Genomic DNA, 13,212 nt, shown 5'->3' with positions numbered 1-13,212 from the left:
CCCGATTTTTAAGGGACATCAAACTAAGATTCTCAACCCTGGTCACTGGGTACAGTTATCCCATGGTCTTTTCTTGGAAACTGCACTAAGGCATGCACATGGCCGATGTCTTTTACACTAAGGAGTTTTTAAAAGCACACCAATGCGGGCCGATCAGGAAACAAGCAAAACCACAGAAAGCCCCAAGTGTAACCTGCACCATAAGTGTCCAGGAGACAGTGGCGCCACCTTGTGATGGGCCTGGCAGACAGCAGGACTGTCGCAGTGGCTGGAGTCTGAGAACCCGGACTGTCTACCCGAGGCTGCCTATTTGCATCCAGAGAGTACTTTAGAGCTGGGAAGGATCTTGATGACCTCAGCAAGCTTCCTGGGTGCCCAATTCACCTTTGTACCCACTGAAGACCTACTACTTAACCCGGCACACAGAAGGGGCTCAGGAAATGTTAGTTGAAACTGTCCTATTCTGAGAGGAATTTCCACTCTGCAATACTGCTTTCCTGACCCCAATGCTGGAGACATTAACGTGTCCAAAATAGAGCTGGCAACATGAGCTCTAGTACTGTGACCCAAAAGGGACACTCTTAAAGCCTGAGGGAAGTAGGCTATTCTTTCTAGAGCTGCTGAGAGCTGGTAGCCCGGAACAGCCTAGGTGTGAAATCTCACCACAAATCACATGCACTTTATAGCAGACACTAGTATAAGGAAGTGACTCAACTAGGGTCACCTGGCGTGGTCGTTCGGTGCAGAAGCTAGACCAGAACCCACACCTTTCCATGCTCAGACCCATGTGTGTCCCCCTAATGTTCCTAGGTGCCCCCTAAGCCCAGAGCTCACACTAAGGCTGCTGCCAGCTGCACAGAACATCCCAGGAAGCATCTCCCAGACCCAGTGTCTACATCCACAGCTCACAGAGTTAGCACTAAGCATGTGTGCTCATCACATCAGCAACAGAGCAGCCCTGACCTCATCTGTAGTGGGTGTGGCCACTTCCTCTGGCAGGTTCTGTTCTTGGGCCATCAATGCCAGAAGTTTTTGAATCAGAACTACATCCTTCATGACAGCCTGCAAGTTCACCGTCTGGCCATTAGTAAACATCTGGTCTCCTAGGCGACTGACTGGGCGATACCTGCAGGGGGACATACGGAATAAATGAATGTTTAGTGTGAGGAAAGGGTCATGTTCTTCAGCCTCTCACCCATGCCTACTGTAGGGAGCACACCCCACCATGCTCAAAACAACCAACCTTCCTAACCAACATTCCGGCTGGGTGTGGTGGCTTAAGCCTGTAATCCCAGCACTTTGGGAAGCCATGGCAGGCGGATCACTGGAGGTCAGGAGCTCAAGACCAGCCTGGCCAACATGGTGAAACCCCATCTCTATGTAAAATACAAAAATTATTTGGGTGTGGTGGTGCGAGCCTGTAATCCCAGCTACTCAGGAGGCTGAGGTAGGAGAATCACTTGAACCCAGGAGGCAGAGGTTGCAGTAAGTCAAGGTCATGCCACTGCACTCCAGCCTGGGAGACAGGGCAAGACTCCGTTTCAAAACAAACAAACAAAAACAACCAACATTCCTATTGCGTTCACAACAAACGGGAAGGAAAGCAAGCCCTCCCACCACCTGCACCTGGAGCGGAACTGCAGCTTTGTCTCTCAGTGCCCTTGGCCCTTTCACCTCTCCTAGAGGTCACATTTCAGTTCCTTAGTACGCTTTTTTTCAGGTGAAATAAGTTAATTAAAGGGTATTACCTTGAGGGCGGCACCACCAAGAAATCTAGAAAGAACACACTGGGATTGAATCTGGATTCCATACCATCATCATCCATTCCCGAAAAAAGGTAGTTCAGAAAGAATCCTGCGTTGGAAAGAAATAAACCAAGAAGACCATTTAAATCTATCACTAAGGGCATGGGAGGACAACCATAAAAATATTACTGAGTGAGGAAAAAACAGAATACAAGATAATATGTAGAGTTAAGGTCACAGTTTTCTTTTTTGAGAAAAGGTCTCACTCCTGTCGCCCAGGCTGCTGTGCAGTGGTGCGATCATGACTCACTGCAGCCTTGATCTCCCAGGCTTAGGCAATCCTGCCACCTCAGCCTTCCAAGTAGTTGGGACTACAGGTGCGTGCTATCATGTCCAGCTAATTTTTGTATTTTTTTTTTTTTAAGAGATGAGGTTTTGCTTGGTTGCCCAGGCTGGTCTCGAACTCCTGGGCTCAATTGATCCACCTGCCTCAGCCTCCAATATTGCTGTGATTGGAGGCATGAGCCAATGTGCCTGGCCTCATTTTTCTTTATAAAAACAAAAAATAGCCTCTGTGTACATGACAGTTTGTATGCAGGGGATATGATAGCATAAAAATGGGTACTACAGGGACAATAGCTCTTAAACCAGGGACTGAGATGGGCAAGGATGGGGAAGAAACTTCACTTGTTTTTAATCACCCTCCTGGACTATTAAAACATAGACATCACACACATCATTATTACTTTGATCTTCATTAAAAATATGTTGAATAAAAAAATTTTTTTTTAAGTTAGCCTCCTCCCACCCCTAACAGGTACTGCCGAGAAAGGATCTTCTGTGGATCAAAGCTTTATTTCAGGTTTCTGGTTACTTTAAAAAATGCCTAGAGAAAAAGATTAAAATGTGCTAGGGTCTGCCACAGAAGCAATCATACTAACTCCAGTGCTTTTTTTTTTTCTGATACCTCTTTAACAACATGTTCATTTGTAAGCGCTTATTACACAGAGGTTATAGTCAGCGTTCCACAACATACTCTCACAAGGGCTTGAATATACTGCGTAGGTTTTGTTATACACTCAAAAGGAAAGAAGGATTTCCCTTATAGTAAAGTCCCAATTTAAATAAGACAGAGTTCATTCTTTGATTCACAGAAGGACAAAGCATTTTACTTACGGGCATTTAAAATAAGTTACACTGAACCTTCTAAAAATATGCCAACCTGTATTAAGCGAGGCCCACCTGCAGTTGTCATTTGATAACCAGGCTCAGCTGCGATAATTGTCAAGTTTTTGGTGCTGGGTATGACCTCTCCTGCTCTATGACTCAATGTCAATGTGCCCTGAAGACTGCCCCAAACCTCTGGATCAGTTCCAGGAGGGAGCTACAATCATTACAACTTAAAAGAAGTAATAAGGCAGGGTTAATGAGTCCAGGAAATAAAAGCCTAGAGAAGATCAAGGCTATTTCTTTAGCCTGATACAGCACCTTCATTCTTCCACAGGGCAGAAAGGTGTTCGCGGGCACTGGTGGGTGTTAAGTATCCTCGTTTTCCTATCTGAGCTTCCTCAATTCCTGGAGCCAAGGAGGAGAATCAAAGTGCAATAAATCAGAAACAGGTACTCTTTCTGCAATGGGATTTATCAATTCTTTATCCCCAAGCCTGCAACTTGACCACAAAAATCAATCTCAAGGGTAGCATATTATCAGGCCTGGATTCCCTCTGGCCCTTAATCTCATTTCTATAGTAATAAAAACCATATGGCTATTGTATAAAACCTAAAAAAAAAAAAAAGCAAACTAAAAGAAAACATTACCCATAATCCCATCACATTAACAATTCCTATCACTTTTATATATTGTTTTCCAGGCCTTTTTGTCTATACACGTATTTTACACAACTGTAATCTTCAGTGTGGATTTATTTTGCACACTACTTTGCCCTTTTAGTATCATCTCATCAGCATTTCTGCATGTTGCTATGTAGCTTTTGCCTGATCACCATTTTTCATGGCTATGTGATATTCCATTAAGGATGATTCCTAATTCACTTAACCATATTCTCATAATTGGACATCTGGATTGATTTCCATATTTTGCTATTATAAGTAACATTATAATAAATATCTTTATCTACCTGGTTTTTACCAGAAAAGTTCACATAAGTTGAATTATGGATAAATAAGTATTTTTATGGGTAAACATATACTGACTTCTTTTTACAAATATCATACTGGTGTGTGAGGAAGAGATTGGGCTTGGTTTCTCACACTAAGCAAGATCACTCTGGGATGCCATCTACCAGCAATACCCAGGTTACATTAGAAAACCAGGCTTGGGACTGCCATTCAGGAGGTAGGGACCAGGCATTTAGATGATTACCTAAGACAAGTAAGTAGTGTGTCTTTCAGGTTCAAAACTTTCTGGGCACTTTGGGAGGCCAAGGCAGGCAGATCACCTGAGGAGTTTGAGACCAGCCTGGCCAACACAGGGAAACCGTGTCCCTGTGAAAAATACAAAAATTAGCCGGGCATGGTGGTGGACGCCTGTAGTCCCAGCTACTTGGGAGGCTGAGGCAGGAGAATGGCGTGAACCCAGGAGGTGGAGCTTGCAGTGAGCGGAGATCGTGCCACTGCACTCCAGCCTGGGCGACAGAGCGAGACTCCGTCTCAGAAAAAAAGAAAATACTGGACATGACTGTAATCCCAGCTACTAGGGAGGCTGAGACAGGAGAATCGCTTGAACCTGAGAGGCAGAGGCTGTAGGGAGCCGAGATCGCATCACTGCACTCCAGACTGGATGACAGAGTGAGACCCTGTCTCAAAAAAAAAACAAACCCAAAACAAAACAAAACAAAAAAACCCAAAAAAGCTTTTCTGGATACATCCACTGAAACTAAGCATTACTCAATTTTCCCTTTTTATTCACGTATCAGGACAGGAACTATGCCTTGTCTGTGTTCCTAACACTTGACAGGGTGTCTAGCTCACAGCAAATTCTAAATTAAGAGTATATGGCTCAAATATAAAATAGCCTAAGATAGTCTACACTTAAAAACACCACTCTTGGCTTTTCCTTTTTTTTTTTTCCAAGACGGAGTCTTGCTCTTGTCACCCAGGCTGGAGTGCAGCGGCACGATCTCGGCTCACTGCAACCTCCACCTCCCGGGTTCATGCGATTCTCCTACCTCAGCCTCTCGAGTAGCTGGGATTACAGGCGCATGCCACCACGCCCTGCTAATTTATGTATTTTTAGTAGAGACAGGGTTTTGCCATGTTGGCCAGGCTGGTCTCAAACTAACGACCCCATGATCCACCCACCTTGGCCTCCCAAAGTGCTGGGATTACAGGCATGAGCCACCGCGCCCGGCCTCCTCCATTTTTAAAAACTAGCTTCATTCCACCTCCAATTCTCCAGCTAGTTTCTTTAAAATCTGCAGAGGATATGTCATCATAAGTTTTTAGAGAAATCCCTAACTTGGAGAACAATTAACAAATGCACCATAATTTAAGTAGTCTCTGTTACTAGGTATTTAAGTCATGTCCAGTATTTTCTTTTTTTCTGAGACAGAGTCTTGCTCTGTTGACCAGGCTGGAGTGCAGTGGCACAATCTTCGCTCACTGCAAGCTCTGCCTCCTGGGTTCACGCCATTCTCCTGCCTCAGCCTCCCGAGTAGCTGGGACTACAGGCATCCACCACCACGCCCAGCTAATTTTTTGTATTTTTAGTAGAGACGGGGTTTCACCGTGTTAGCCAGGATGGTCTGGATCTACTGATCTCGCAATCTGCCCGCCTCAGCCTCCCAAAGCGCTGGGATTACAAGTGTAAGCCACCGTGCCTGGCCCATGTCCAGTTATACAGTATTCAAACAACACTGTGAGTATTCTAATTCCTTAGGATAAAGTCATCAAAGCAGAATTGCTAAGTCAAGGAGTCTGCATGTTTAAAGTTTTGATGTCGATAAAAGCAGAATATTTCAATGAGTTAACGCAATTGAAGGAAGCATGGGTATGCAATGAAGAATGGCCTTGACCTTCAGGGATAACCACAGCATTAGAAAGCTACATATGTTCAGTGGGAGAAAACAGACCCCATTAACCTGCATTTTGTGGGCATTTCTGAAAATGAGTGTCTGAACTTTCTCTTCTACTAAATAGGTTGGAAATGCTGAAGAAGATCGGTCAAATCTCCTCAGCTCCTGTCCCAGCAATGCCCCCACTGCAGTTTAGTCACCGTGAAGGCAGAGGCTGTTCTTCAATCACAGGATCTTAGAGTCAGAAGAGAGCTGTGGAAGCCCATCTCCTCACATGAGCTGCATCCCCTCCTAACAAGAACTTCTGCAGCTTGCAACAATGACTTCTGCCTAGCTGGGATTTCAGAGCATCTTGAATGTGTCTTTCTTTCAGCTGTAAGAGGTGCCATAGGAAAAAGGGATTCAGAGGTCAAATAACCTGGGATCACAATGGCTGGAAGTGTCTTGGCTATATGAATTCTCATTTTAAATGTTAATGTGCCTTGTGGGGCTCAGGGGGGCACATGGAGCACAGGGAGCGCACTGGAGCCGCACGTGTGGCATTTCACAAGCTGACAGAGCTCCTTGTGGGATCACCAGTCCATGGAGACTACTCAGGCACAGCCCTCACTTTTTTTTTTTTTCTTTGAGATGGGGTTTCGCTCTTGTTGCCCAGGCTGGAGTGCAATGGCACAATCTCGGCTCACTGCAACCTCCGCCTCCTCGGTTCAAGCGATTCTCCTGTCTCAGCCTCCCGAGTAGCTGGGATTACAGGCGTGCGCCACCACACCCGGCTAATTTTTTTTTTTTAGTAGAGACAGGGTTTCACCATGTTGGTCAGGCTGGTCTCAAACTCCTGACCTCAGATGATCTGCCTGCGTCCTGACCTCAGATGATCCGCCTGACTCGGCCTCCCGAAGTGCTCGGATTACAGGCGTGAGCCACCACTCCCAGCCTAGCCCTCACTTTTTGATTCCCTCTGATACCAGGAACATGGTCAGACCCACGCTGAGGGTGCTCACTTTCCTCCACATCACCTGCTCCCCAGGGTTACTGATCTGTGTCACTTGCAGCCCCTTCAGAGAGCAGAGACCACATGGTCTGGTCTGTGTCCTGGCATTGTGCTCATCACAAACATGGTCCTTGGCATAATGCTGAGCACCCAACAAATAAATGTGTGCTAAATACTGAATACCCAAGCCTGGAGCTGTAGAAGACTATGGTCTACTTGTTTCTAATGCACAGACTTTTGGTTGCACCATCATATTCGCATGGCTGCAATGAAAGATGACTTTAGAAGAATGGGTTTGGTGAAGGCATTGAAAGACTACTTACCTGCCGGACATTTGCCCCACGAAAACTATCTTCTAGAAAGAATTCTGACCATCTTTGTTCTCAATCTATGAACATTTTATAAGGCATCCTAAGGGCTACAGAAGCAATTCCCAACTGGTATTACAAGAAAATTGTTTTGAGGGCTATTTAATGGTTAAGTGTAGGAAAATCCACTCTTACAGTGTTAACTGCCAACCATGAAACAAAATTAAAAAGGCTTTCTAAATGCAGTGTGGTATCCTGGGTTGGATCCTGGAGCATAAAAAGGAAATTACTGGAAAACCAGCAAAATTTAAAAAGTCTGTAGTTTAGATAATAGTGTTGCACCAACGTTAAACTCAGTTTTGACAAATGCACCATGGTAATCTACTATGTTATACAGTAGGGCAAATGAAGTAAATAGTATTAAGGAATTCTCTGTACTATGTTTACTACTCTTCTATTAAGTCTAAAAATTATCCTAAACTATAACATTTTAAAAAAATAATAAACAGGTTTTTCATTTAGTCCAGGCCATGCCAGAGTGTTCAATGTAAAACATACATCATGCATCTCCAGGAGGGGATCTTATTTCCATGCTTATCCCATATTCTCAAACCCTGGTGAAAGGTTTATTAACAGTATCTGCTATGGACTGCCATGCATGTAATTTCCTCAATTCTAGGCAAGAGGCTTTATGAATGCCATTATACAGAGTTGGAAATGGAAACGCCTCAAAACAGCCTTCTATCTGCCACTCAGAAAAAGTGGCAGAGCCAAGTGACAATTGCAGGTTGTGCTTTTTCTTTCTTTTTCTGAGACGGAGTCTTGCTCTGTCACCCAGACTGGAGTGCGGTGGCACGATCTCAGCTCACTGCAGAGTGCGCCTCCTGGGTTCAAGTGATTCTCCTGCCCTAGCCTCCTGAGTAGCTGAGATTACAGGTGCCCGCCACCACGCCTGGCTAATTTTTGTATTTTTAGCAGAGATGGGGTTTCACCACGTTGGCCAGGCCGGTCTTGAACTCCAGACCTCAAGTGATCTGCCTGCCTCAGCCTCCCAAAGTACTGGGATTACAGGTGTGAGCTACCGTGCCCAGCCAGGTTATGCATTTTCTACCCTGGCACACTGATGACATAATAAGAAATGAACAGTTAACATTTACATAGCACATATTACACAGCAGGTACTGCTCTCAGTGCTTCTCTTGGAATACTCTATTTAATCTTCTGACCACTTCAGAATGAAAACCAAAAAACATTTTTTAATAAGCCTATGACTATAAAAATTAAAAAGTGGGAGTATTAAGTTATCTCAAAATTTTTCCCAAGCAGAGCTTGGGTAGGGCAGAGCTGAGGAAAGAACTCTACCTGGGGGGATCTGGGTGGACAGCCAGGAGTAGCCTGCAGGAGGCGCTAATGTTTTGCTGAATTCTTGCAGTTTTTCTTAAAAATTATTCGCCTACATTTTATTCCAAAATAGATCCACACTTGTTTTACAGTAAAATGTTTCAAAATATCTGTCAGGTAAATTTCTTAATTTCTTCCTGAAAAACCTTTCAGACAAACGACCACCTAAGGCAAGAGGCGCCTGTGGGGCACTGCCTCATAAAACAGCCCCTCCCATCCATCAGCTCTCCCATGTGAGAGGGCTGAGCTGGGCGCTCGCCAGGGTCCCCTCAGGCCTGAGAGGCCTGCACACTGTGCCTCTGCTGGCCCCTCCCAAATGCAGCGGAGAAACACGTGGTGAGGAGAACCAGGTATTCCCAGGGTTTAGGACACATCTGCTGGCCTCACATGGAGCTCCTCTCCAGACCCAGCCTGCTCACCCAGGGGCTCAGAGTCCTTCTGGCCAGCTGTCCTGTGCACCATGGCTGGAAACGTGATAGTCAACTTGCTGTTGTGTTCCTTTCGGACAATGGATCGCCCGGTCCTGTGCAGGAGGACAGTTGTGATTGAGGAGAGAAAAAACCCAGTAAGATATTTAATAATAGCAATGAGTGACTGCCCAGAGACGTCTCACCTGGGGCAAGGGCCCTGATACTTACTTGCAGTGGGGACAGCGCTTAGCATTCATATGCGCCTTCCAGAAGAGAGCAATGAGCTTGCTCCTGCTCTCACACACGTTCTTTACCTGTTTTTTTAAAAAAAGTCAGAGAACCTTGGAGTGCCATTTTGAAGAGAATCCAATATATTTACTTTATGGTTTTCACCTTTTATTTTTAACCAGAGGAAACACCCCCACCACCACTTTCTTAAACAAAATCTTCCATAGAACCCTAATACACTTGAACTCTGACAACTACTGAGTGACCTCTTTAAGCCTTCAGTTTCCTCAATTATAATATGGGAATAAGAATAGTAACCACCTCAGTAAGCTCTTACTAAGACAAAGAATCATGAATGCAGTGGGGGCCTGAAATACAGCCAGTACTCAATAAGCGCTAGTTACTTTCACTTGTAAAAGGAAGCCTTCTGGATGCAGCTGGCCTGCCTCAGAAGGACCTCAGGGTTCTAAGGAAGGCACATCCACAGTCCAGCCACCTGAGTGGCTCTGCACCTGGCAGCAGATGGGAATCATCTGGGAGCTTTTGTAACTCCACTTGGACCCTACCCCAGACCAATTAAATCAGCATCTCTGGTGTGAAACCAAGGCATGAAGTGAAGCAGATTCCAAGACTAGTATCACAGATGAATTATCTACCCATTCATTCATTCGTTGAACAAATTAATACTTAGGCAGTATATGAAGGGGAGAATAAGGTAGCGGTGGGTTAGAGAGAAGTGTTGGAGAAGGAAAAAAAGACCTGATGCCATTTTTTAAGAAGAGGCTTGCTGTATGCTATACCGAAATCATATGTCACATAATCCTCTCATTGGTCCTGCAGGCAGGCATTAGAGATTAGATAGTGGACACTCAGGGACAGTTGTGTAATTTGTGAGGTTGCAGGTCTCACGAGAGGCAGAGCTCAGATTCAAACTCAGGTCTACTTTGGGAAGCCAGAAGTATATGCAAAGGACAACACAGAGGGAAAGTGATAAAATGATGCCCAAAACAGCATGGGAGAAAGACAGTGTTAACTCACATGTGCGCCCTGGGACCCCAGGAGGTTGTTCTGCACAATTTCAGTTGTGTATTGTTCTAATTCCTCCCGAATTTCAGAGGCAGAGGGATCGGCATTTTCTTCCAGAAACTGGAAAACAAAGAGGAAAACTCCATTATCACAGTAATGTACACCTCTGATGAGCAGCACAACTGGGACCAGCCTCTCCAAGGGTGGAAAAGATTCATTTGAAGGGAGAAAAAGAAACTATGGCTACTGTGTTGCACTTTCAAAAGAGTGAGACAGCATCGCTGTTAAAAAAAATCAAACAAGGTCAGGCGTGGTGGCTCACAGCTGTAATCCCAGCACTTTGGGAGGCAGAGGCAGGCGGATCACTAGAGCTCAGGAGTTTGAGACCAGCCTGAGCAACATGGTGAAATCCTGTCTCCACCAAAAGTACAAAAACTTAGCCAGGTGTGGCGGCATCCACTTGTGGTCCCAGCTACTTGGTAGGATGATGTGGGGAGATCGCTGGGAGGCGGATGTTGCAGTGAGCCAAGATTGCACCACTGCACTCCAGCCTGGGTACAGAGACAGACACCATCTCAAAAAAAAAAAATCAAATGAGAACATCCTACGTCCAATAATGGTGGGCTAGATTCCCCAGACCAAACCTAAGACTGCAAAGAACCAAGATAGGTTAAAATATTTTTAAAACCTTAATGTTCTGAAGAGCTGACAGGACAGTGAGGAATAAATAACCAGAGCAAACTAAAGGGGAACTAGGAATCTAGCAAGATGAAAGAGCATGCAGCCACATGCGCTGATGCAGGGCTTTGGTGCTGTGCTGAGGCAGGACATCACTTGGTATACTCATGTGCCCCAGGGAATATGCCTATGATGCTCCCCAAGAGCCCTGGCCTTGAGTGCATTTTCCAATGCAGCAATTTTGAACTTTTTATTCACAAACTCTCAAATGATGTAGGAAACAGAAATGAAAGTCTTAACCTAAGCTGGGCACAGTGGTGCCTCTGTAGTCCCAGCTACTCCAGATGGTGAGGCAGGGGCTCGCTTGAGCCCAGGTGTCTGAGGCTGCAATGCGCTATGATCATACCTGAGAACTGCCACTGCACTCCAGTGCTTGCCTAAGCAACACAGTGAGATCCTGCCTTTAAAAAGAACAAATTTAAAAACCTAAAGCTTTTTTAGTATAAGGTTAGAAATCTAACAGGAAGCCATCATTCTTCACCCCCCAACACATAAACATAGTAAGCTGGAACACAAAGGACTATACTCTCAGGAACTACCAGCCCTTGTACAATCACTCAGGCCATCCAGGGAGCTTTAAGCGTTGAACCTGGATAATGACAGTCCCAAGTTGGCATCAGTGCCATGCACACAGCAGAAGCAATGAGAATCTTCTCTGGAGAAGGCAGCATCATCCTAGCCCTCAAATTATTCCCATAAATAATTTTTATTTTTACATTTATTTTTATAATTATTAGAAAACTAGAGATAGCATCTTGTTATGTTGCCCAGGCTGCTCTTTAACTCCTGGGCCCAAGCAATCCTCCCACCTCAGCCTCCCAAAGTGCTAGGACTACAGGCATTAGCCACTGTGTCCAGCCCCAACAAAGAATTTTTAAAGGTCAATGACAGACAAACTGTCAAAAATAAATACACAAGGGGACAGGGAAAGGAGGGAGGGTTTTTGGGGACATAAACAATATGCTGACATTGAACTGGACTGTAAGGGTGATAGTTACTTTGTATTGGACTGTACATATAATTAATGCATTTCTGTATATATTTTACAAAAAAAAGTTTAAGGTATAATAGCACGCACCATGAATAATTTTATGCCAATAAATCTGAAACTTTAAATGAAATGGGGAAATTCCTAGAAACATGTAACTTACTGTGAGCACTGGTTTAAGAAAATCCTTTCTTTCTCTCTCTCAATCTGTCTTTTGGACAAATTTGACCATGAGTTAACTTTTTAGCTCTGTTCCCTCGTAAATGCAATAAAAGTAGAAATAGGCCCGGCACGGTGGCTCACACCTGTAATCCCAGCACTTTGGGAGGCCAAGGCAGGCGGATCACCTGAGGTCAGGAGTCCAAGACCAGCCTGGCCAACACGGTGAAACCCCATCTCTACTAAAAATACAAAAAATTAGCCGGGCATGGTGGCGTTTGCCTGTAGTCCCAGCTACTCAAGGAGGCCGAGGCAGGAGAATCGCTTGAGCCTGGGAGGCAGAGGTTGCAGTGAGCCAAGACTGTGCCACTGCACTCCAGCCTGGGCAACAGAGCAAGACTCCGTCTCAAAAAATAAATAAATAAAAATAAATAAATAAAAGTAGAAATGTCAGTTGTGTTATTAGGCAACACTACTGATGGTAAAAATGACCCCAATTGGTTAGGCTATATCTGGACTGGAAAGACTACAGCTCTGAGCTTCCCTGGGTCCTAGCTGGGCATATCCTAGGGTCCCTGGAAGCACAGCCCATGGAACTGTTAGAAACGATATTGATTCCTTTTTGGGAGATGGGGCTTCTAGGCCAGGGGGGCTCCCATAGCCGCTGATGTGATCTCGTTCCTTTGCGTTTGAGCAGTCGTCTGTCATGTGGGGAGCCAAAGACAACTAGTCCCTGTGAGGACACCTGCTGAAGAGAAATGTGTGGCACTGCCCTGCTGGCATACTATGTCTCCAATCTCCTCCAGGGCTTTTTAAAGAGAGACTTATCTAACTCGGCTGGGCACAGTGGCTCATGCCTGTAATCCCAGCACTTTGGGAGGCCAAGGTGGGTAGATCACTTGAGGCCAGGAGTTCAAGACCAGCCTGGCCAACATGGTGAAACCCTGTCTCTATTAAAAATACAAAAACTAGCTGGGCGTGGTAACATATGCCTATAATCCCAGCTACTTGGGAAGCTGAGGCACCAGAATCACTTGACCCCGGGAGGTGGAGGCTGCAGCGAGCCAAGATTGTGCTGCTGCACTCCAGCTTGGGCAACAGAGTGAGACTCTCTCTCGAAAAAAAAGAATTATCTTACTTATTTTATGAGGCTGACATAATCTAGATACCAAAACCCAAAAAGAC

The 13,212-nt window shown here is 45.1% G+C and overlaps 1 protein-coding gene across 1 annotated transcript in view; it reads right to left on the bottom strand.

Annotated features, from left to right (window-relative positions):
• Window positions 1–13,212, bottom strand: part of POLR1A (RNA polymerase I subunit A) — an 86,543-nt gene that overhangs the window by 60,349 nt on the left and 12,982 nt on the right. Inside the window, exons 4-9 of the mRNA XM_016948898.4 lie at window positions 10,155–10,262; window positions 9,117–9,202; window positions 8,898–9,001; window positions 3,234–3,320; window positions 1,749–1,854; window positions 964–1,126 (exon numbers count right to left, since the gene is read on the bottom strand). Coding sequence (XP_016804387.1) covers window positions 964–1,126; window positions 1,749–1,854; window positions 3,234–3,320; window positions 8,898–9,001; window positions 9,117–9,202; window positions 10,155–10,262 — 654 coding nt within the window. The remainder of the gene's footprint in view (window positions 1–963; window positions 1,127–1,748; window positions 1,855–3,233; window positions 3,321–8,897; window positions 9,002–9,116; window positions 9,203–10,154; window positions 10,263–13,212) is intronic.

This window comes from Pan troglodytes, chromosome 12 (assembly GCF_028858775.2).
Source record: "Pan troglodytes isolate AG18354 chromosome 12, NHGRI_mPanTro3-v2.0_pri, whole genome shotgun sequence".
Classification (NCBI taxonomy): Eukaryota; Metazoa; Chordata; class Mammalia; order Primates; family Hominidae; genus Pan; species Pan troglodytes.
Note: the sequence above shows the minus strand (reverse complement) of the source record. Positions and strands in the feature narration are given on the sequence as shown.